A 22,316-nucleotide genomic window follows, 5' to 3' on the forward strand; every position below is an offset into this window, starting at 1 on the left:
GGCTGTATGCCACCGAGTTTCTAGCAAGCGCCTCGTCCATTGCCGAGATTCGATCGGGGATGGATGATGTTACGTAAGCACGCGATGCTACCTTGGCCGCGATGGGTCGCCGCCTCCTCGATGACATGCCCCATGTACATCAAAATAATGCAGCCACTACTTCTTCGTCCCCCTTGTATTCTCAGGCCTCATGTTTCATTGCCTGTGCAGCTGCACCGACAATCGCACGACCCGGCCTTGTATCTGAGCGAACATGGTGCACTGTCTCCCGCCCCAACTGCTTTTTGAAGCGCCAGCAGCCCCGGACTTGACCATGGAGAAGAACATGGCCGCAGACGAGGCGTGTTCGCGGAATGAGTCCCCCGCGTTGCCAGCAGACGCGTTCAATGAAGAGGCATACCACATCAATGGACACAGGCGGATTGTGGTGCTTACCGCCCTCGGGCTGGTCCTCTTCATCTCAGCGTTGGACTCGACTATAGGTGCGCCTGCCCCATGCTTTTGCAGCATATAGTCTCTTCTCACGCGTTATGCAGTGTCGGTCGCATTGCCTGTCATCGGTTCTGACTTCAATGATTATTCACGCTCTAGTTGGATTGTTACTGCGTATCTCATCACTTACACAGGTACTCGTGCCACTCTACGCGGTAACATGACTTCTGGTGTTCACTCTTTCCTCCAGCATTCCTTCCTATTGTATCTAAATTCACTGACATTCTGGGGCGTAGGCCCGTTCTTGTGTTATCAACAATCTTCTTCATGGTGCGATGTCGTCTGCAATGGACCTGCTCTTGTTATAATTCTGATGGCGACGACAGATCTGGTCTGGAGCATGCGGTGGCGCAAAGACCATGAATCAGCTTATTGTCTTCCGCGCAATGCAAGGCATCGGAGGTTCGGCTATCTACTCCGCTGTGATCGTTACCCTAAGTACCTTTGTTTCGAAGGTATGTTCCACGACGACTCCTGCTTCACAAGCTGCTAATTAGCACTTTAGCAAGAGGTAGCCAAGTACACTCCCATGATCGGCGTTGTGTACGCTTTGAGTAGCGTTGCTGGCCCTTTAATAGGAGGAGCTATCGTGTCACACACTCATTGGGGTGAGCTGGTGCTTTTGATTTACGTGTCGAATTGATCTAGAGGGATCAATCTAGGCTGGATCTTCTTTGTGAATCTACCCATTGGGTTCGTTGGGACAATTCTCCTGCTATATGGACTGTCGGATCCCTATCGCGATCAAGACTGGCGTTTGGTCTCTCGACGTCTTGATTGGATCGGAAGCTTCTTGCTCCTTGCAAGTAGTGTCCTCCTGTGCTTCGGTGTAAGCATCCACAACTTCTAGTTTGATATCATAATTGGCTCAACGACAGGTTACTGATTGCACAAACAGCTGCAAGTAGGTGGAACGAAGGGCTATCCCTGGGTATCTGCGAAGGTCCTCGCTCCACTCATCATCTCGGGATGTATAGTCCCCGTGTTCATCTACTTCGAGACCCGCCATCCAGAGCCTCTTGTCCCATTGCGACTATTTCGTAGTCGCAACTTTGCGTTCATCATTCTCTTCACGCTGTGCCTCGGTGCTGGCTTTTACACTGTGACTATCTACCTCCCGCAACGGATGGAGATTGTCAACCGTCTCTCTGCCATCACTTCTGGCGTACGCATGCTCCCTCAGCTTACGCTCGTTGGCGTTGTCTCCTTCATATCTGGCGCAATAGTCATGATTACCCGACGCTACCTTCTCCTGATGTGGTTCTCATCCTGCGTCGGTGCCATCGGGTGTGGTCTCCTTACCATCCTGACCGCACAGACCCGCTTCCCGCAGCAATACGGCTTCGAGGCACTCATCGGCTACTCAGTTGGTATCACTATCCCCGTATCCACAATGATCGTGCAGTTCTCCACGGACCGTCCGGACCTGGCCTCCGCGACAGGCTTTCAGTCGTTCGCGCGCCAACTTGGCGGAGTCGTCGCCATCTCCATCTCCACCGCGGTCCTCAACAGCCGCGTGGAGGCCAAGCTGAACATGCTCGAAGGTACGGATAGCCCGTTGGCTAGTGCGGCGCTCCGGGAAGCTATCCTAGAGGACCCGACGGGTGTGATGAGCGAGTTGAGCTCATCGGCACGCGAATATGTGCAGGCGGCGTATAGCGACGGGTTCTCGAAGGTGTTTCTTGCGGGAGCAGTGTGGCTGGCGGTGAGTGCGCTGGCGACGTTTGCGCTGGAGCATAAGCTTCCTCCGGAGCTTGAACGGAAGAAGCCGGTCGTGGGAGCAGCAGCAGAGAGTCAGGGCCCTGAAGGCGAGACGGTAGTTGACGTTGACGTGCCATCTCAAGAGAAGTCTGCAGACGTCGAAAGGCATCAACAGGCTACTCAGCCGATGGTGGTCGAGTCCAGGATGGATCCCGTGCAAGGCCGGTCGGCCTCCGTCGATCAAGAAGCTGCAGATGGTAGAGTCTAAGTCGAGTCAAGTTTATACCTCGCCTTAGAATGACGCCTCCTGTGGGAGCTGGATCTGCGTATAGGGACGTCTACTATTAAAGTATCTTCTTGCATGGTCAACATCTCTAGGAGTTCGGCGTTTTGTGACGGTGAAGTAGATATTTCATGCCGCTATCTTGGTGGGTAGCACATCCCTTCTGCATTCGCCTCTGTGAATCCAGTTTCGCCTCCAATATGTTTATCGACTTTAGCTAGATTTCTTGATATCGTAACGCCCTCCAACATAATGCTGATACATTTACGCGATTGACTTGACGGACTTGACGGCTCAATAGCAACTCTGATACGATAATTTTGTACGTCCCATGTTCGTGAAAGATGGTGTGATGCATTTGCCACCAGGATTACCTTCCTCTGCTGTCAGTGCTAGCGCTTCATGTTGGCTTCTGCGTTTCACCATACCGAATTGGCACTCGTCAGCTGGCATGGCTTGCGGATGGTAGCTATCTGTTTTTGCCACTCGCCCCGTGACTGCTCAGTGCACACCGTTGTCCATCTTGGAACGAGTACCTTCTAGGCAGCCGTACAGCCTCAGATGTCTAATGACACATATATAGATATCGGATGAGCCTTCCTTACGCTCACGTACGCTCATGGCTGCAAGCCGACCAATTAAGGTGGAATCTGGATCAAAACGCGCTTGTGGCGCGAGCGGCGACGCGTCGCTCCTACAGCACGTGACCGTATGCGAAGGCTAGCGCCAGCGTCGAAATCTCATGCGCATTCCTGCAGCATCCACATCCAGTTCCACCAGGCATGGCCGTTGCATCAGAACATGTCCAAGGTTCTCGAACTATGCACAACACGGAATTTCTCTCGGAGCAGCTACCGATAGCTGTCTGACGATTGAGCACGAGTGGCGCGTTGATGGGGCCTGTCACTGATGCTAGACAGGGCTTGTAATCGTATGGTTTCTCCAGTCGATGAATCTCTCGCTCACACTGAACTATATGTTCCTCTGCTACTTACGCAACATACACCGTACCTTATTCAATGCATACATTTGACCACTTGGTAGTCAGGATTGCTTCCGGCGTGATCCGTGCCAGTGTAACCTAGGTATCCATGAATGAAGAGCATCGCCATAGGCTTCTCTGGCATCCTAATTATCAGCAGCTATTGAAGTGATCGACTAGCCACACACCTTTCGCGCTCGAAGATTGCTAATGACAGCCAGAGGACGGTGCGTAAGGCCCCATATCGTACGTTCGATGCTCCATTGACTGATCGCCACAGTGCTGCGCCATGATTCTTTCAGCGGAAACGCTGCGCCATAAAGTTAAAAGTCAATCACAACAGTCTCTGGTTACTGTGCCGACCATGGCAATACCCCGTTTTAAGCTGGTCGTCTGTACCTCTCTAGCCTGCTTTGTGTAACAAATTTCATCAGTTCCGATCGAGAGGACTACGATGTTGTGGTGGCGGGCCTTTACGTACCTGACAACGACATGCATGACTCCTTTCGTTACAATAGCATGGAAGCTATAAAAGCACCACAGTGCGGCCGCTGGAAAACTCGCGAAGAACAGCTGAAAGATACTTCTCCATGGATTCGTACTCGGGTCTCTTTGGCAGCCCGGACCTGAACAGGCCGCTAGAACTTGAAGAAATATTCGATATTAACAGGTTCTACGGTGAATCCAGGTCGGTCAACTTTTTACTGGCGCCCCGTGCCACATCGAAGCTCACGGATACTACCTCAGTCAGGATGCGGCTTCCGAAGGACAGCAGCACAACCTCGATCTACTTCAGAATCGCGATTATAACATAGACCAGCACCTGGCCGCTGGAGTCGCCTACGCCGATGGCACCGAAGCATGGTAAGCACTGTATGTGTGTTCCAGGACTTACGGTCATATCTTGATCATAAACGATAGGGTACCACCTCCACTCGTTCAAGACTACACACATCAACATATGGAACAGCGCCACACGCCACCGACCGCTACCGTCAATGCAACGTGAGTTCTTCTGGCTATCCCCACTACTGTCATAACGGAAGTGAATACTGTTTTCCCACGTAGGGCCGCCATACCGACCGCTCCAGATCACAACTCATATCATACCGCTCCGAACGCGTCTGAACCCTGCCAGAACGTACCAGGATGGGGTTTCAACTCTCACATTGGCCCCTACGATGGAAGCAATCCTTTACCTCCGGAGCCCTTCTCCGCCGAGGAGACCTATGGCTATTATGACCACCTTAGGCAACACCAACACTACACTGGCGCACAGCAACAAACCGGTCGGCCGCCTGTCACGAGTGTGGCGAGCTGCCCATTTCAAGAGTCCTACAACTACTGCATCCCATTTATCTTCTACCCAGGATACCATCGATGCTGCTGCGCCGTGCAGCCCCGATGTCTTCGAAACAAAAACCCGCTTACTAGCGGGATGTCACGAGAGACAACATCTCCCCATGTGCAGACACCGTTCGTCAATGCGCATAACGGTGTACATCATCGATTTGGACAACCCTATTGTCAGTCTGCAATGACAGCCGAAGTGATGGGAGGCGCGCCCCACTCTCTCATGGCCAGGTGAGTCGCTCATCATGCATCAGCTATGGCAAGAGTAATCTCATGACGGCGTATCGATAAGGTCCGTCGCAGAGCCCGCTCCGCAAGCATCGCTGCCCTCTATAGGGCGAACGGCGGCGAGTGGGCTGTATTACCAGGATCCACCGTCTGTATGTGTGCATAATATCGGCAGGTCTAATGGGTAAGTGCCGTCATCCTCTGGCCAAGAATCAATTTGTATTGCCAAACCATGATACTTATACGTGTATTTCTAGACCTACTTATTCCACCAAAGCCATTCAGACTGAATCGATAGAGACAAGTCGTACTGATGTTTGGAACACTCATATCCGTGCTCGCTTTTAGTTAACGTTATGTAGACCTCTTTGGCTTAGTAGGGGAAGCTGTGTTCTGTACACATGCATTAACGTAGATATGCCTATCACCATATAGATAAAGCACTGATTCATATATCTCTTTTGATTTACCTTGGAGTTGAAAGGTTATCATTCTGTCTCGCGAGGACGCGGAGAGGTTGGCCGTTGATGTACTATCATGATCTAGTATTCCGAAGACACATGTTCTTGCCTTGGCAACCACGGCACGAGTGCTTTTAAAACATAAGTGGCTTCCGGACAAGGCAGAGTGGATGTCCTTCTGTGAGCATTTGTGAGGCACCTCACATAAAACAGCTAATCAGTCGACCTGAACAAGCAACTGTACCCTGGTTCGGCACATACTATATACAGTTGCAGCAACGCACTGTACATGTCGTGGGTTCCTCGAAATGCGGACGCATTTCAAAAATTATGCGCCGCAGGAAAACCTACTAACGACTGCGCGCCCATTATGTTGCCGCACTCAGCATTATATTTGTGAAGATCTCGCAGCTCCTCAGCCTCGGGCGTCCGCGTCAGTGCCAGTGGTCGTGCAGACATATCGCCATGCTTGCATGACTTTCGATATGATCATGCCTAAGTAGCTAGCTATAGCTCGCTGTTGCGACGGACTACTGTTACACCAAATCGGATAAAGTGGCGCTAAAGCTACAAGACCCTGAACCTCCACACAAATGCTATCAAACCGAGAAAATCCGATGCTTGCGAAAACTGATATGAAATGCAATGAACACGACCAACTTTACCTCTGCACCTCCCGTAAAACATGTGCCTCATTCACCTGCCTCCCCGCGTAGTCTCCCCAAACTCCAGTCCCAACGCCCGCAGAAACCGCCTCTCCTCCTCCTTCTCCACCATCGCACGCGCATCTTCCGGTTCCTCCTCTGAGCCCATCGAAGAACGGATGCCCATGCTCAGACTCGGGCTCAAATCGATATGTTTCGTGGTCGGAGTCTCTCCCTCCTCGTCAAACGCGGCCCCGGGTTCGCCATCTGACTCTTCCCCTTCCCCGCGTACCGTCGTTCTCACAATCGTGCTGCGAGGTCCTCCGTCCACAAGCGATATCGCGCGGGATGAGCCCCCGTCAACTTCGCGCTCGAACATGCTCCCACAGCTATCCGTGAAAGTCGCACTGCGCGCGAAGCTCATGGTATCCAATTCGGATTCGGGCCTGCTGGCGACGTAGTCACCAACCTCCAGCATTTCCGGCGTAGTCTGTGCACGACTTCTACGGAAATCAAGGTCGTTCGACAGGTGAGAAGTTGGCGACGCTGTCTCCGCACGCGCGGGGCGTGGCGGGGACGACGGCATCGAGAACCCGAACCCGGGAGTGAACATGTCGAAGCGCACCCCGGCGTCGAGGATCGTACTGAAAGTGCTGCCCCGAACGCGTCGTCCTATGCTAGACGGACCAGTTGGCGTAGTGGGCTCCGTCACGTCGAGATCGCTGCGCCTTCCGACAGAAACAATCATGCTCCTCGCACGCATCGCTCGCCTGGAGATCACAGATGACAACGAGAACCTACGCGATTGTACTTGTATCTCGGCTTGATCGTTGGGTTCGGTACTCCTCTGCGGTTGCTGTACAGCATTTGAGGATTCCACGGGTAGACGATCGTACATGGCGCTCGCTGGTGAAGACGGAATCCTCGTAGGCTCCGTCGCTAGCATGGTCGTGTCAGGTAAACCTTCGTCCGGATTGTACGCGACACCGAGCGCGGCGCGCTGCTCGTCCTTGCCCTTACTTGGCTGATGCATCCTGAAATGCGATCCGCTCACCTCGATCATACTCCCTCTTGATTGCCGGTCCATGCTGGTCGGCCTAACCTCATCCCTTTCGTCCATCCGCTTCTCCAGCTTGACCGTCTCCTCCAGTGCTGCAGGACTTGAACGAGACGCATGCGAGTCATCCACCGTCCTCTTCGCGCCGCTCTCACTCGAACTTCCGAGCGCAATGCTCGCATGTCCTGCTGGCCTCTTACTACTCTTCTTGTCCGCCACATGAGCCGCAGCCGACCTCGACGGTCCTACATTCACCTCGCTCTGTCTAGCATCCAAGCCTATACCACTGAGCATGCTCATCGGTCTCACTGGCAATGCATAAACCACGCTGTCATCCACATTCACGGGTTCATGATCGACCGACCGGGGAAAGTCCGGCACCGGCGGATGAGGCATGACCGTCGCTTTCAGCGCGTCCATCCTCGACTTCGTCAGGACGGAAGACACGGAGAACCGTCGTGCTTTCTGGGCCTCGCGCCGTCCATCTATACCACTGATTGTCTCTATCGTAGGAGCAGTGACTGTCCGCGCTCGGATGATGTGACCTCCTTCCTTGTGGTTCTCAGCAGCAGGCTGCACTGAAGCCGACTTGTGGCCACGCATGTGAAATGGCCTCGACAGCAACGGATGCCCGGCAGCCTCATCCTCCAAGGGCAGGAACGACTCGCATCTCGGCGTCTTCGGCGTCCTCGGATAGACAGAAGGCAACATCGACATCGGCAGCGACAAAGAGCGGCGCGAGGTACGCACGTCTCTGGCAGGAATCTCCGGCGCAGGAATGGGATGCATCTGTGCACGCACATCCAGTTAGACAGGAACAGGCAGTCAAAGGGCGCGCATACACTCACCGGCCTATATCCTACCTCCGTCACGGCTGTCGTCGTCGTCCTTTGCACTCCCAGCTTTGCACTGCCGTCTAAGCTTCCTCTTCGCTCTTTCTCGGCGCCCTTCCCTCCAAAAAGGCTGACGATTCGCCCACCCAATTTCCGCATTCTGCCGAACACAAGGAGCTTCATCGGGCGGTCCCTCCCTGCACCCTCACGCACTCCTTGTTCGGGAGGAGGCCCAACGTCCACAGGACTGCTAATCGTACGCGTCACCCTCGGGAGAGGCGTGTGTGGCGAATGGGGCAGCGGGGCACTTTGCCTGCGAATCCGCGCTTTCATTATCTTCGCGCCCTCAAGGTCAACAGGATCTTCGTTCTCAGCTTCCGCCTCTGGAGTCGGTTCGGAGTCATCGTACCGGTGGCCGTGCCCGTCACTTGTGGTCGCACAAGCATTCACCGCCAGCGCAAGACTCGGAGCATCCGAGTCGCTCGTATATGCGCGCATATGTGGTGACGCGCACGCTTTACGTGCAATAATGACTCTCTCCGCTTCGCATACCACTGCGGAGTGGATAGAGGCGGGCAAAGATAGCGTTGAGCTCATCGCGGACGCTGCAGCCGCAGCGGCACGCGCGAACGCGTCGAGGTCAGCGGATGTGCGAGGAGACGGCTGCTTGTGCACGAGGACGTGTGGGCTGTGGCCCGAGTCTGCTTCGGGTGGGAGAACGGGCGAGTCGGCAAAACTGTATGCGGAGACGGATGAGGGATGAGAAGGATTCCCTGTGTTCATATTATGCTCTCCACCGAGTGACTTGGCAGTGTGCTCTTGCGCGCTAGCCCGTGAAATTGAGGTCTCCCGTGGATCCTCCAAAGCCGCATCTATATCTCCAGATAATGGAAATGAGGCACTGAATGCAGCGGACATGGAATTTGACGGTGAGCCGACAGAGGATGGGCTGTCTCCCATGGACGCTGTAGCGTATGATATGCTCGTAAAGTCCAAACTGATCGTAGAAAAATTCAGAACCGGCTGATCGAGGAAGCTAAGTGACGTTGACATCGTGGTATCGGGCGTCGCGTCCGTCATTGGTATGCTGGTATTATTGTTGAAATGCTTGGGTCTAGCGGGAATCGTCTCTAAGGAGGTATCGTGTCCCGAAGGTATGCTACGTGTCGTGGCGTAACTTTCATCTGCGTACTTGTCTGGATACGCGACGGATGGGGTGAGAAAGTCCGGCATCATCTTTTGAGAGTCGCTTATGGGCGGCGCATTCCATGGCGCATCGTGATTAGATTCTGGCGTGAGGACGCCTTCAGAGTCCTACAAAAGACGCAGAAAGGTCATTATATGCGCGCGTTTCTGCACGATAATAAACGTCTAGACTTACCGATACCTCCGTAAACGTCGTATCCTGCGATACGCTCGTGTTCAGAGGCAAATCACTCATCTCAGGAGTGCACGTCAGCGCGGGCGTGTTCAGCACACCAACGGGAAACCCATTATCCTCAAATCCATGGTGCTCAAGCGCCGTCGGGAACATCCAGCCGACGCCCATGCCCATCTCAATGTCGCCCTGCTCAGCGTCGACGGCGCTGGCGCCCCGGTGCTGCGCCCGGACGTGCAGCAGCTCGGGGAGCTGAGGTGGGTCGTCCGGCACAGACCCGGTCACGATGCGGCCTCCGGCGTCATCGCCGTGGGAGGAGACGGAGGAATTTGGCCATGCGCCGGGAAAAAAGGGTGTCGAGGTCTTGCGCCGCCAGAGGAGGGAGGGCGGCATCGTTGACGATGAGGATGGGGAGAGGGAAGAGCAGGAGAGGGAGAGGGAGAGGGAGAGGGAGAGGGAATGCACCTGTGGTATGTGGATGAAAGTAACGGCGAACGAAAGAGAGCCACAGAAGAACGTAACGCGCTGGATATGAGAGCATCTTAACTAAGAACGCAATAACCGCGACCGGCGGTGGTAACTTGCGAAGCGCGTCATCTGCCTTTCCCGGTGCAGAAATTGCCATATCCGGCAGTACCCATGCTCGATCGTGTGGCTACTTTGACAGCTCGGTAGTGGCACGATCGCAGTGAAATCAACCCCAAAATGACAATCCATGATCAGCCAATACATACAATACACTGCACGGAGATAGACATCATCTCGACTCATGTGTATCGCTCCTCGTCCGGCATCTAGCATACAGCACCCCAGCACCAGCCTTACCAGCAGCTGGAGGAGTTGAGCGCAGACCAGCACGACGCGCAAGGCGCAGCTGGTGCGACAGAGCGGCGCTCAGAGCTCGTTCTTGACAGCCTTGCTCACGCTCTCCGAGAAATAGTCGATGTTGTGCGCGTTCAGGCCCGCCATCGAGATACGTCCATCGGCGGTCATGTAGATGTGCGCCTTCTGCGCGAGCACTTGCGTCTGCGGTGTCGTCAAACCCGTGAAGCTGCACAAACGCGTGATCAATTTGAGGCACCTGCGCGACAGCCAACAGACACATACCTGAACATGCCGATCTGGCTCTTGATGTGTCCCCACTCTCCCGGGGTCTTCAGCGCAACCAGGTTGTTATAGAGACGCTCACGCATCGAGATGATCCTGTCCGCCATGCCCTTCACCTCCGTCTCCCATTCTGAATACAGCTCCGGGCTGTTAAGAATCGCGCTCGCGATCCGTGCACCGTGCAGCGGGGGGTTCGAGTACATCGGGCGGATGACGATCTTCAGCTGGCTCTCCAGGCGCTTCTTCTCGTCCTCGTCCGCCGCGATCAGCGAGAACGCACCGACGCGCTCGCCGTAGAGACCCATGTTCTTCGCGAACGACTGCGCGAGCGCGACCTGCTGACCCTCTTTCACAAAGTGGCGTACCGGAAACGCATCGCGCGTCGTCGAGCCTGACGCGAAGCCCTGGTATGCCATGTCGAAGAAGGGGAAAAGCTGCTTCTCCGCGATGATCGAGGAGAGCTCGACCCACTGCTCCGGCGTCGGGTCTATACCTGTCGGGTTATGCGCGCACGCGTGAAGGAGCACGATCGAGTTGACCGGCATGGCCTGCACGAACGTTCAGCATACTCACCACGGGGTATTTCGGGAACTGGCACGCACCTTGAGGTCCGCCTTCATGCCCTCAAAGTCGAGACCGACGGTCTTCTTGTCAAAGTAGCGATACTGCTTGACCTCGAGAGCCGAGTCGCGGAAGACGGCGGTGTGGTTGCCCCAGGAAGGGTTCGGAATGTAGATCGTCTTTGCATGGGGGAAGAAGCGCTGCAAGAAGGCACCGCCGATCCTGAGGGCACCCGTGCCCGAGATGGACTGCACGACTGCGACCTGTCTACCGCGTCAGACGCGCGCCTCCACGCATCTCACACGCGCAACTCACCGCGTTGCTGCTGAAGGGCTTGCTGTCCGCGCCATATGCGAGCTTGGCGGCGGCCTTGGTGAACTCTGGGAGGCCGCTGATGGGGAGGTATTCGTGGTCGGGGTTGGACGCGGTGATGAACTCCTCGGCCTTCTTCACGCTGCTGAGCACGTAGGGTTTGCCATTGCCATCGCGATACGCGCCGACACCCAGGTTAATCTTGCGTGTGTCCTGGTCAGCCTTGAACGCCTCGGTGACGCCTGTGGGAACGGGCACGCTGTGTGAGCATCACGGGCGATCGTCGGAGACAAATATATTGGAGTTGACGAGTGACGAGAACACATATGACCGTGTAGGACGTGGGGCGTGGCCTGAGGCTCGAAGTGCACGGCGAGATTACGCACCGAGAATAGGATCGGGCGGGCCAGCGGGGACGGCGGACCAGGTGGAAAGGGCGGCGGCGCGGCGGACGTTGCTGGGGACAGCGCGGGCGATGGGGCGCGAGACGGCCTGCATTTTGAGGAGACGAGAGAGGGAAAATGGAGAGGGAAACGAGAGAGGGCGTGCGGGAGATGGAGGCGTTTGGCCAGCTCAAAAGGCAGGCGCTAGGACACGGAGCTAGAGCGGACCAGGGCGCCGAGTCCGCCCGGGAATGCTCTCCCATCACCCTAACCCCAGTTCAGCATCGCCCATCGATCGTCTCTGCACATCCACTTGCTGCTCGTATAAACCTCGAGTGCACCTCGCTAAATAACCCAGATACCATAGACATGGCCGACGCAGAGCAGACGCAATCTCCCGCGGAGATCCCGTGAGCACCACTTCGTCAAATTTACCGATTGCTGATCGAAGAAACGTCCGTGTGCAGACCAGCTGAGCAGGCCAGCGATGCCGCCAAAGGTCCGTCCAAGAGCGAGCTAAAGAAACGCGCAAAGGAGGCGGAAAAGGCTAAAAAGGCCGCAGAGAAGGCCGCACGTCAGGCTGAGCTCGACGCGCAAAAGGCTGCCGCGGAGGTCGTGAGTCGCGCGCTCCTCCTCTCTTGACCGTCCATTAAGCCCACCCGACCGCAGGACTTTGCCACCGAGTTTTATGGGAAGCTCCCGCTCAACCAGTCCCAGACGCGCCCCCGCCGGCCGCACACTCACATCGCCGATCTCAAGCCTGAGATGGACGGCCAGCAGGTTCTCTTCCGCGCACGCATGCAGGCGTCCCGCGCCCAGGGCAGCAAGATGATCTTCTTCAACTTCCGCCAGCGCATCGACACCGTACAGGGCCTCCTCATCGTCTCCCCGGGAAAGGTCAGCAAGCAGATGTACAAGTGGGCCGACAGCCTCCAGCTCGAAAGCATCGTACTCGTCGAGGGCACTGTCAAGAAGGCCCCGGAGCTTATCAAGAGCGCGACGATTCAGGATGTCGAGGTTCACCTTTCGCAGGTGCGCGGGGACATATCTACCGCCTCATAGGTCACTCATTCCCTCGTGAAATGCAGATCCACCTCATCTCTGGACTTACTGCTGTTTTGCCGTTCACGGTCGAGGATGCAGCGCGTCCAGAGACGGAGATTGTTGGGACGGACGATGAAGTGCGGAACAAGCGCGTCCTCCTCGACACCCGTCTCAACAACCGTGTCGTCGACTTGCGGGTCAGTGATATTCCCAGCCACCCAGCTCTATTCATGTAGATGTATTCGCCTGTAGACACAAACAAACCAGGCCATCTTCAAGCTGCAACACGCCATCGGCATACTTTTCCGTGAATTCCTCGAGGGACTGGGATTCACGGAGATTCACAGCCCGAAGCTCCAGGGCGCCGCAACGGAATCGGGCGCGTCTGTCTTCCAGGTCAGCTACTTCAAGGGTACGTCCCTTCACCCCCAATCCTTCCATCCCTCCTCTTACACTTCTCTACCCCAGGCAAGGCCTTCCTCGCGCAATCGCCCCAGCTCGCAAAGCAAATGGCGATCGCGGCCGACTTCGAGCGCGTGTACGAGATCGGGCCCGTCTTCCGCGCAGAGGAGAGCAACACGCACCGGCACATGACCGAGTTCATCGGGCTCGATCTCGAGATGGCCATCGAGGAGCACTACCACGAGGTCATGGAGCTGCTCGACTCGCTCTTCGTGCACATGTTCCGATCCCTGCGGCAGCGATACGCAAAGGAGATCGAGACCGTGCGCATACAGTTCCCTGCGGATGAGTTCAAGTGGCGCGAGGGCCCCGAGGGGACACTCAAGCTCAGTTTCAAGGAGGCGGTAGACTTGCTCGTCGAGGATGGTGTGCCGAGGGAGAAGTTGGACGATATCAAGTGCGTGTGCGCGTGTTTGAGTTGAATATCCACAGGCTGATGCGTGCGGTGCAGCACTGAGAATGAGAAGCGCCTGGGGAGGATCGTCCGCCAGAAATATGATACCGACTACTTCATCATCGACAAGTTCCCCATGGCACTTCGGCCCTTCTACACCATGCCCGACCCAAATGACCCGGTGCGTATCTCCCTCTTCCTTCCCCCGTCTCATGTGCTCACCATATACCCGCCCAGACGCTCTCCAACTCCTACGACTTCTTCATGCGCGGCGAGGAGATCCTCTCCGGTGCGCAGCGGGTGCACGACCCGGCGCTGCTCGAGGAGCAAATGCGCGCCAAGGGCGTCGACCCCGCGTCAATGAGCTACTACGTCGACGCATTCCGGCTGGGCTGCCCGCCACACGGTGGAGGCGGAATCGGCCTCGAGCGCGTGCTCATGCTGTTCTTGAAGCTGAACAACATCCGCCGCGCATCGCTATTCCCGAGAGACCCCAAGCGGCTCGAGCCGTAGGCGGGCGTATCTGTGCTAAGAAGGTGCTCGTGGCGGACGCGTACACGCAGTAGATGAGAATGTAATGATCTGAACCGGTGATGTAGTGAACCGTAAATTGCATTGTACCAGTGTCAGCCTCAATCGCAGTACTTGTCAGCTACGAGTCTGCAGTTCCAACACGCAAGACATCTCTTCCTGTTTTGATTCGTAGTCCTCCAACGCCCGGACCGCCACCCTACCCTCAGGACAAAGTGCGCCACACAATCGCCAATTATGTATCTCCCCGACTACCCCTTTCCCCGCCGCTCACTCTGTCCCCCCGATGCACCCGAATGCGGCCCCGGGCCCACCATCGGCATCGCCGCCGACCCCGATAAATTCCCGCCCACCACTGGCACGCCCATCTCACCGGGGCCCGCCATACAGAGCGCCAACGCCGCGCGCGAACTGAACCTCCTGGGCACGACGCGGAATCTGGCCGCTGTCCTCCTCACAGCGGGCCTGCTCATCATTGCACTGGCTATCTACATTGCATTCGGGAGGTGGCCGAGGAAGAAGATTGAGGCGTGGAAGCGGCGTCGACATTTCACTCGCATGGAGGAAGAGAGACGACGCGAGCTCGCGAGCAGACCGGGTGAGGGAGAGAAGGAAGTCCCGCAGCTACCGAGGTCGGACTCAAACCCGGAGGAGGATAAACTTGTATCCCCATGAGTGTAGAGTAGTGGTAGTTCGCTGCATCGGATTCAATGGAATCGACAAGACTCGATAACTAGGTGACCTTCCATATTGGGCATTACATTTTGTACATAAGGTTAGGGTTGGGACAGCGCAGGTGCCAAAAAAAAGGCCTGCCCAGCCCGAGGGCCGAAGCAGGACAGGAAAATATTGAGACGGTGCATGAGCCGAAGCCCATACAAAACGCAGGGTCCCCCTGAGGACATGGTCGCCGTGCTATGAGAGGCCCCCACGGCCCACACCCCCTGGTACATGAAGGGGGGGATGCCATCAAGGTAAGTATGAGGTGTTCCAGCGGCTGGTGGCTTCATTATAAAGTATCCTGGGGTCGCGCACGGACCAAGTAGTTAAGGGCAGGATCCGCTCAGCATGCAATGATTATTCGACTACACGTTCGGGCGAGGCGTGCATGGTTGTATCAATGAGAAGGGAAATGGGGAAATGACTTCCTGCGGGTAGATCTATGACACAAGTCCATAGCGAAGGGCGACAGGCAGATAGTATAGACAGAGATTGATGCAACAACATGGGCAGAACAGATATTACACTATGCACTCCGACAGCTCCTCGTACACTATTCGTATGCTCAGTCCCCTTCGATAATGATACAATAAAGCAAACAAGAACTAACCGCTGCTGTGCAGCCGTGGCGACGGCAGCCGCTCTCATCGTCTCTCTCTCCGACTCTGCTGCCTGTCGGATCGCGACGGCGGCTGAGAGCCAACGATCACATTAGGGGGTATCGCACCTCTCTCCAAAGCAGCGGCAATGACTTCCGCAGGAAGGTCTATTTGTACTCCTTCCGAGTACGCGTATGCGTCAAGAGGCGAGTACGCAGGTGGCTCGCGATCTGACACAGTCAACTGATGCACCGCGCCCTGAGCACTATTGGCACTGTGAGCACCAGCGTTAAGAGCAGAAGAGCCCGAAGAAGCTAACGCTTGCAGTCGGATGTCGCGCAAGTCGGGCGTGGGAGGCTCGGGGCTCATTGGAGAATCTGGTGGCGGGTGGACGTGAATCGCGAGCTCGGAACCTGCACACGAAGAGCGAGAGCCCGTGCGTGGGTGAGTGACGATATATGGCTGGGGGCGAGGCACGTTGAATTGGTTCGCACCTGCGCGTGCAGCGTCGCGAGAGTCTGACCGCGAGGAGCCGGAATCGGAGGACCATTCGCCGTCGCCGTCGGCTGGGGCAGACTCGCGGGCATCGGCACTTTGGGTCGGTGAGGAAGGTATATTAGCATTAGGAGGTGCGTGGAAGGACATATCAGTGGGGGATAGGTACCTCCGGTGTGCTGACGACGCGTTGTGCGCGCCACTGTTCTCGCCCTCCTCCTCGATCGGCGTAATTGGCGGTGGCGGGGTCTCAGGTGGACTGGGCGACGTGACCGGGCTGCCCGGCAGTGGTGCAGGACCAATTGGAGTGGCGGTGGAAAGCGCACTTCTCGGTCTCCGGGAGCGGTGGGAACCTCTCGAACGAGATGAGCCTTGCGGTGGGCTTCGAGGAGAGGCAACTCCACTGTGTATGGGCATGATGTCGCCGCCGGCGGCCAACAGTAAACTCCCGCGCTCGCTGCCGTATGGTGGAGGTGGTGCAAGGGTACCAACACTTGGTGCTAGCCCCCACTTCTTCACGTTCGCCTCGATGAAAACGAAGCCGGACTGGCCCAAATTGACATGAACACTGCATGGGCCATCGGAACCTACAGTCGGAAACAGATTCCAGTTGTTTAGTCCAATGTAAGCGTCCTCCGTCTTCCGGCCGTTTCTTGTGAAGAACACCGTGCCCGTGCGTGGACGATATCCCACGCCTAACACATCGCCTTCTTTCAATTGAGAGCCGCACGGTGTTGCTGTGAACGGCCAATTGTGAGACTTGTCACCATTCGAATGGTATGCCACTGAGAATCGGCAAAGGCCTGGAAGCCTAAACGAGGGGTATGGCTTCGTCGCGAGTCCGACCGCGACATTGGTGGTTTCCGGTAGATCGAACATCTTCACTTCCCAATAATAGACTTCGTTAAGCTTTGGCAAAGGAAGGTTGGACTGGACAGAAGTGGCTGAGGATGGGTCTGGAAGAAAAGTGATCTCCGTACGGGCGTGAACAAGCATCGAGTTCATCGCCTCGAAGTCCGGCTCGAAGGACCAAGCCGAAACACCTTTCTCTTGGATGGAAAGAAATTGCGACAAGGTGATATCAGTCGGCATCGAATTTGGCGGGTACTGCATTTGGTACTCTGTGAAAGAGCGGAAGAAGAGAATAAGTATACTCGGCGATCATGATGGAGATCAGCACCGCACCCTTGGACCGTAGATACGCACGGCGCTCGCCCTCGGACACCGTTTCCAGCCAGCGCGATTCGACACCTTCAAAGCCACCTTCGCCCTCTATGAGATCTTCGCGGCTCATGTCAATCGGGCCGTCGTTGTCTCGCAGCATGATACCGCGCCGCCGGCGGAGTAGAATGACGCATGCTAGGAAGACGAGGAGAAGAAAGAGAAACGTCGATAGCACAATGACCAGAGGCAGCAGAATGTAGAAAGCGTCGTGTGACCCGCCATTCGAGGGGCTACCTTCGTCGGGAAGGTCGAAAGTCAAATCTGCGGTACGGAGGAGCGTATCGCGTAAGGCGTCAATGCCTACTGAGAGGACGTCGGCAGTACCATCGAATGGGGTGTGGCCGCGGTCGAGCGTGAAGTGTTCCGACGTGCCCATCGTCTGAAAGGCTGGGGGAGATGAACAGACGGTTAGTAAAGAGAGAACGGAGATGGCAGCACTGGTAGTCGTGGGGGTGAACGGTCTGAACCGATACGCACCGGGCGGGTCACGTTCTCCTTTCCGGAGGCGCTGCCTATCCTCGGCCTCAAAACTCCCGAATCCTCCGGTATGCCTCCGGAGCTACTTAGTCATCACAGCCATAGTCTGTTTCACTTCATACTCTTTCTTTCCCTGTACGACAGCAGGTCGAGTGCAGATTTGCCGTTACTTACACTTTGAATTTGATGAACTTTGATGCATGAAATACTGGATGGTGCAGTGCATAGTCCAAAGTGAGAGATATAGAATCTAAGCAGTGTTTATGCACCATTTACATCAGAGCAGGCAGCAGAAGGTGCCTTTCCTCTGCTAAACCACTCCTTTCTCACTTCCCTGTGGTCATGAACACAGCATGCCTGACCCAGTTTGTGGACCATTGCATGATTGCAGGGTCACAATTTCTTCGCACACAGCTTTCAAAAATCAAAAATCCAAAAAACCACAGCACCCAGTATTCCCGCGTGGTCCCCCACCGTGGTACTAACTGGGCGGCGCTCTGGTTAACTGCGCAGATCGGTGCTTTCAGAGTCCTATGGCCGTGGATGTAAGCTTTGCTTCCAGCTGTTCTATAAACCTGATCTTTCACATCTGCACATTTTGGAGTTGATAACCTTTTTAACCTCATACTCTAGTTCACCTTGATCTTCACTGGTAGAGAGCCTTTCTTCCAGGGTTTGGTACATCTGCAGTATTTTATATCAACTTCACTGGCTGAGTACAGGCTTGCCTTTTTTGAAATGATGGAAAATGATTTAGAAGATCCAAAAGCAAAATGTACATCCATGGCCATAGGAACCTGAAAGCACCGCATCCCATCCGATCTGCTCAGTTAACCAGAGTGCCGCCCAGTTAGTACCACGCGGGAATCCTGGGTGCCGTGGGTTTTTGATTTTTGATTTTTGAAAGCTGTGTGTTCGGAAGAAATTGCGACCCTGCAATCATACAATGGTCCACAAACTGGATCAATACCCCATTCTTACCTTCTTTTGATCGAAAACTTTGATGGTAATTCCTTGCGGATTCTGTGGTGCTTTCTTACAGGTTTTTGACAGAATTTTTGAATTAGTATTTCTGACAGCAATGAAATAAATATAAATGTTTTACCACTATTAAATTATCTACTAAGTTGAATTTCATTCACCATTCTTATGTCAAATAATTAAGAGGTTCTATTATTATTTCAAGCTATGCAGCGGGCCCGATGCCTTATTGTACTCGCCCGGCACCTTGCCTCATTGCACCTGCTAACCGCTTGATCTGCTGCCACTCCGCTGTATGGCTGGCGCCTGACCCTGACGATGAACTCGACGCTCTCCAACAACTCGCCCAGAGTCAGGCGCAAAACCTCCACTAAGAGGCCACGCGCCCCTTCCCATCTCCCGCCCTTCTCAGAGGCGAGCCACAACAGCGCCTTGGGCGCGATCAGGACGTACCTTAGGGATTGCAACTCCTACGACACGTTCCCTGTCAGCTTCAGACTTATTGTCCTGGACTCCAAGCTGGAGGTGAGGAAAGCATTGCAGTGTCTCCTTTCCAATGGTGGGTGTTCATATCGGTGGCCAGGGGATAGCGCCCTGAAGGTTGTTTTGCCTGTCAATTTGTCTTCTAGGCGTTGTGTCTGCCCCACTGTGGAATAGCGAGAAGTCATGTTTCGCGGGCATGTTCACTGTATCTGACATCATCCATCTCATCCAATACTACTACAATGTGGTGTCTTCATACGAGAAGGCCGCGCAAGACGTCGAAACCTTCCGCTTGGAATCTCTCAGAGGTGGCGCTTCTTTTACGTTTTCTTCTTTTTATGGAACCTGAACGCTGGCTTCCTCAGATATTGAGAAAGAGCTTGGAGTAGCAACACCCCCGATGCTACGCGAGCATCCAGCGTCGTCTCTGTACGACGCTGCGAAACTGTTGATCCAGACCCACGCTCGCCGAGTACCTCTGTTAGACAACGACACGGAGACCGATCACGAAGTCATCGTGTCCGTATTGACTCAATATCGTCTCCTCAAGTTCATTTCCATCAATGTTGGTCTTCTAAGTTGTACCCCAGCTGAGCCGTGTTGACCTTCGTTGCATTCGATCATGTAGTGTCCTAAAGAGATCCAACAACTGCACCTACCCCTACGCAGGCTGAACATTGGGACATACGTTCACGACTCGACACTACCCGCAGATGAAGTTTCAGAAGGCTACAATCGGTTCCATCCTATTGCCACCGCCACAATGTCGACCACTGTCTTTGACGTAGTACATATGTTCTCCCAACGAGGCATTTCTGCAGTGCCCATTGTCGACGAGGAGGGTATCGTGGTCAATCTGTATGAGACCGTTGATGTCATTGTGCGTTTATCGCGTCTGTTCGGCGTCGATAACTGTTGACAGTCCAGTGTGACAGACTTTGGTCAGGCTGGGCGTATATCAGTCGTTAGACCTCACGATAGCGGAAGCTCTCAATCAACGGTCCCCTGATTTCCCGGGAGTTGTTATCTGCACTGCATCTGATTCGCTCGGCACGCTTCTACAGCTCATCAAGAAGCGGAGGGTGCATCGGTTAGTGGTGGTCGAAGGCGAGGTAAGTGGCAACCGGTTATATGGGTGCTGTTGCTCATTGGCGGCGCAGGAGGAAGAGCGAAAAGGCGGCAAGAAAGGACGTCTGCTCGGGATCATCACGCTAAGCGACGTCTTGCGTTACATCATCGGCGAACCCACCATCGGAGAGGCCATCGAGTGTCGTAGCGATTCCCGAAACGAGAAGCGGGATTCGTTGGATTCTGACAAGGCAACAATATCCGAAGTCGACAAGCGCAATCCAGCTGACGGGCAGAAGCCATCCTCGTGCGGGGAAGAGACGCCCACTTCCGCAGTCAAGGAAGATGCGACGCGGGTCGAAGGCGAGCAGCCATCAGCACCTGCAGAAGAAGCTGCACAGATCATTGTAGAGGACGAGAAGCGTCCGTCAGCAGCAGAAGAGAAACCATCTGACGCAGCAGAAGGCGAACAGGCTTCTGCCCCCTGAGAAGGAGCCGAGAACCGTGCAAGCTGCTGAGAGTCGTTGAACGACCGAAGGTCTGAGGTCAATCTGTACAAATTTGTAGCCATATCTCAGCATTGTCACATACATTGCTTGTTGCATCATTCCAAACTTTATGGACGGGGTCTGTACTGTAGTAGCTGGCGCTGATCTGTCCAGAGGTTATCGTACAGAGAGATTTGAGGTGTACCGGTCATAATGAGTGCTCGTACAATTCATTCTAATGTTACTCTCTGCTGCGTCAAGAGATGATGCACATTATAACCGTGCAATTGAGCGGCTGGTGAGTACTAGTAGAGTGCTGAAGCTGAAGCTGAAGTGATCGCCCCGTGGGTGATTGTTTGCCCAAATGAGTACTGGCTGCTAAGCCGACCAGGCGCATCAGCCTCGCGCTGCCAGTGTATGCTTACCACGCTCGCCGACACGTCCAGCAATGTCCGCCCTCCAGGCCATCCACATCCGCGGCTACGACGAACGCAGCCAGCCCAAGCCCCACGTCGTCTACCGTATTGAAATACAGGCTTCCGTCCGTTCATGGCAGATGTGGCGGCGATACTCCGAATTCGTCGACCTTCATATCGAGCTCGCAAAGTCAATCGGTGCACCCCCGCCTGCTGAGCTCCCGCCGAAGCGTGCCTTCTCTATATTCAAGGGTCTCCGCGACCCACATTTACTCGAGGAGCGTCGTGAGGGGCTTGAGCTCTACCTTCGTGCGATCCTCAGCGCGAGAGACGACCGATGGCGCGAGAGCTTCGCTTTCCGTGACTTCCTCGGCATCCCGGTTGGGAAGCATAATGGCATTGACAATGGCGCGCCTTCTCAGTTCACCTCTGCCTCTTGGCTGGACGAGCATCAGGAACTTCAGGCACGAATACGAGACGTGCGTGCAGACATTAACAAGCGCGATGCCCTCTCGGACCGTGGTGACATATCTGCATCACATCAATCGAACGTACAGGCCAAGAAGAAGCTCGCAGGCATTCTCACGAGGATCGGAGTTTTGGAGGATGGGCTGCGGACCTTGGGCATGAGTGGGATGAGCGAGGGCGAGCTGCAACGGCGGAATGACATGGTTGCTCGCCTACGAGACGACTGCGAGAAGCTGGCCAAGATGGTCACCGTCGCACGAATGACCGCCCGCGGACTAGGCTCCTCTGCAGAGCGGAATCCTGCTGCCCCGTCAGACCGAGCTGCACTGGTGGGGACCTCGTCCTTAACAGGGTTCAGCAAGCCAGCCACACGAGTCTTCGGGACGGCTGCACCGCCAAGGGAGACGGACCGTACACGACCTCTCGATGACCATGGGCTGGTACAATTGCAGGAGACGCAGATGGCTGAGCAGGACCAACAGCTCGCGCAGCTGACAACGATTCTGCAACGCCAAAGGCACCTTGGCCTGGCTATTAGCGACGAGGTTGCGAGGCAGATCGAGGACCTCGATGATCTTACGAACAACATTGACAGGGTAGGCGGGAAACTCAGTAATGCGAAGAAGCAGCTGAACAGACTGGGATGATACCTTTGAGGACTATGGTATACTGAAAGCCTTGTATCTATCTC

General features: G+C 55.1%; 10 protein-coding genes across 10 annotated transcripts; 6 read left to right on the forward strand and 4 right to left on the reverse strand.

Moving 5' to 3' along the window:
* Positions 1-142: 142 nt before the first annotated feature.
* Positions 143-2,841, forward strand: LAESUDRAFT_725654 (MFS general substrate transporter). The gene is made up of 7 exons (XM_040908859.1): positions 143-482; positions 537-626; positions 683-762; positions 819-947; positions 998-1,100; positions 1,155-1,321; positions 1,391-2,841. Exons 1-7 carry the CDS (start codon positions 254-256, stop codon positions 2,459-2,461), a joined length of 1,869 nt encoding a protein of 622 aa, XP_040764644.1. The 5' UTR covers positions 143-253; the 3' UTR covers positions 2,462-2,841.
* Positions 2,842-4,048: 1,207 nt separating this feature from the next.
* Positions 4,049-5,480, forward strand: LAESUDRAFT_812564 (uncharacterized protein; the record flags this gene model as incomplete). The annotated part of the gene is made up of 6 exons (XM_040914419.1): positions 4,049-4,146; positions 4,206-4,322; positions 4,380-4,463; positions 4,527-5,042; positions 5,104-5,223; positions 5,297-5,480. 6 exons carry the CDS (start codon positions 4,049-4,051, stop codon positions 5,385-5,387), a joined length of 1,026 nt encoding a protein of 341 aa, XP_040764645.1. The 3' UTR covers positions 5,388-5,480.
* A 619-nt stretch (positions 5,481-6,099) lies between these two features.
* Positions 6,100-10,055, reverse strand: LAESUDRAFT_142529 (uncharacterized protein). Its single transcript, XM_040901327.1, has 3 exons — positions 9,416-10,055; positions 8,050-9,348; positions 6,100-7,990 (listed from the first exon to the last, which is right to left on the reverse strand). Exons 1-3 carry the CDS (start codon positions 9,803-9,805, stop codon positions 6,197-6,199), a joined length of 3,483 nt encoding a protein of 1,160 aa, XP_040764646.1. The 5' UTR covers positions 9,806-10,055; the 3' UTR covers positions 6,100-6,196.
* A 251-nt stretch (positions 10,056-10,306) lies between these two features.
* Positions 10,307-11,890, reverse strand: LAESUDRAFT_652531 (PLP-dependent transferase; the record flags this gene model as incomplete). The annotated part of the gene is made up of 5 exons (XM_040904368.1): positions 10,307-10,463; positions 10,520-11,067; positions 11,122-11,343; positions 11,396-11,634; positions 11,779-11,890. 5 exons carry the CDS (start codon positions 11,888-11,890, stop codon positions 10,307-10,309), a joined length of 1,278 nt encoding a protein of 425 aa, XP_040764647.1.
* A 140-nt stretch (positions 11,891-12,030) lies between these two features.
* On the forward strand, positions 12,031-14,316 carry LAESUDRAFT_142538 (aspartate-tRNA ligase). The gene is made up of 9 exons (XM_040901328.1): positions 12,031-12,185; positions 12,243-12,274; positions 12,331-12,390; positions 12,445-12,807; positions 12,864-13,016; positions 13,072-13,231; positions 13,288-13,678; positions 13,733-13,856; positions 13,913-14,316. The coding sequence occupies exons 2-9, from the start codon at positions 12,263-12,265 to the stop codon at positions 14,186-14,188; spliced, it is 1,539 nt and encodes a 512-aa protein (XP_040764648.1). The 5' UTR covers positions 12,031-12,185; positions 12,243-12,262; the 3' UTR covers positions 14,189-14,316.
* Positions 14,317-14,443: 127 nt separating this feature from the next.
* On the forward strand, positions 14,444-14,881 carry LAESUDRAFT_759076 (uncharacterized protein; the record flags this gene model as incomplete). The annotated part of the gene is made up of 1 exon (XM_040912540.1): positions 14,444-14,881. One exon carries the CDS (start codon positions 14,444-14,446, stop codon positions 14,879-14,881), a length of 438 nt encoding a protein of 145 aa, XP_040764649.1.
* A 101-nt stretch (positions 14,882-14,982) lies between these two features.
* LAESUDRAFT_652354 (uncharacterized protein) lies at positions 14,983-15,216 on the reverse strand (the record flags this gene model as incomplete). The annotated part of the gene is made up of 1 exon (XM_040904358.1): positions 14,983-15,216. The coding sequence occupies one exon, from the start codon at positions 15,214-15,216 to the stop codon at positions 14,983-14,985; it is 234 nt and encodes a 77-aa protein (XP_040764650.1).
* Positions 15,217-15,570: 354 nt separating this feature from the next.
* LAESUDRAFT_759077 (SPRY-domain-containing protein) lies at positions 15,571-17,824 on the reverse strand (the record flags this gene model as incomplete). The annotated part of the gene is made up of 3 exons (XM_040912541.1): positions 15,571-17,141; positions 17,206-17,756; positions 17,808-17,824. The coding sequence occupies 3 exons, from the start codon at positions 17,822-17,824 to the stop codon at positions 15,571-15,573; spliced, it is 2,139 nt and encodes a 712-aa protein (XP_040764651.1).
* Positions 17,825-19,020: 1,196 nt separating this feature from the next.
* Positions 19,021-20,741, forward strand: LAESUDRAFT_652609 (CBS-domain-containing protein; the record flags this gene model as incomplete). Its single annotated transcript, XM_040904372.1, has 6 exons — positions 19,021-19,246; positions 19,332-19,493; positions 19,551-19,750; positions 19,814-20,065; positions 20,121-20,297; positions 20,370-20,741. The coding sequence occupies 6 exons, from the start codon at positions 19,021-19,023 to the stop codon at positions 20,739-20,741; spliced, it is 1,389 nt and encodes a 462-aa protein (XP_040764652.1).
* Positions 20,742-21,189: 448 nt separating this feature from the next.
* LAESUDRAFT_736760 (syntaxin) lies at positions 21,190-22,272 on the forward strand (the record flags this gene model as incomplete). The annotated part of the gene is made up of 1 exon (XM_040910720.1): positions 21,190-22,272. One exon carries the CDS (start codon positions 21,190-21,192, stop codon positions 22,270-22,272), a length of 1,083 nt encoding a protein of 360 aa, XP_040764653.1.
* Positions 22,273-22,316: the final 44 nt, after the last annotated feature.

The sequence above is a fragment of the Laetiporus sulphureus genome (assembly GCF_001632365.1).
Source record: "Laetiporus sulphureus 93-53 unplaced genomic scaffold LAESUscaffold_18, whole genome shotgun sequence".
Lineage (NCBI taxonomy): Eukaryota > Fungi > Basidiomycota > Agaricomycetes > Polyporales > Laetiporaceae > Laetiporus > Laetiporus sulphureus.

Coding starts and splice junctions, on each gene's coding strand:
- LAESUDRAFT_725654 (XM_040908859.1), top strand. CDS start 254: ATGGTGCACTGTCTCCCGCCCCAACTGCTTTTTGAAGCGCCAGCAGCC. Junction 627..682: donor GTATCTCATCACTTACACAG/GTACTCGTGCCA, acceptor TCTTTCCTCCAG/CATTCCTTCCTATTGTATCT. Junction 1,322..1,390: donor GTGTCCTCCTGTGCTTCGGT/GTAAGCATCCAC, acceptor TTGCACAAACAG/CTGCAAGTAGGTGGAACGAA.
- LAESUDRAFT_142538 (XM_040901328.1), top strand. Junction 12,391..12,444: donor AAAAGGCTGCCGCGGAGGTC/GTGAGTCGCGCG, acceptor ACCCGACCGCAG/GACTTTGCCACCGAGTTTTA. Junction 13,857..13,912: donor TGCCCGACCCAAATGACCCG/GTGCGTATCTCC, acceptor ATACCCGCCCAG/ACGCTCTCCAACTCCTACGA.
- LAESUDRAFT_142529 (XM_040901327.1), bottom strand. CDS start 9,805: ATGCCGCCCTCCCTCCTCTGGCGGCGCAAGACCTCGACACCCTTTTTT. Junction 9,349..9,415: donor CGACGTTTACGGAGGTATCG/GTAAGTCTAGAC, acceptor CGTCTTTTGTAG/GACTCTGAAGGCGTCCTCAC. Junction 7,991..8,049: donor CGGAGGTAGGATATAGGCCG/GTGAGTGTATGC, acceptor GTGCGTGCACAG/ATGCATCCCATTCCTGCGCC.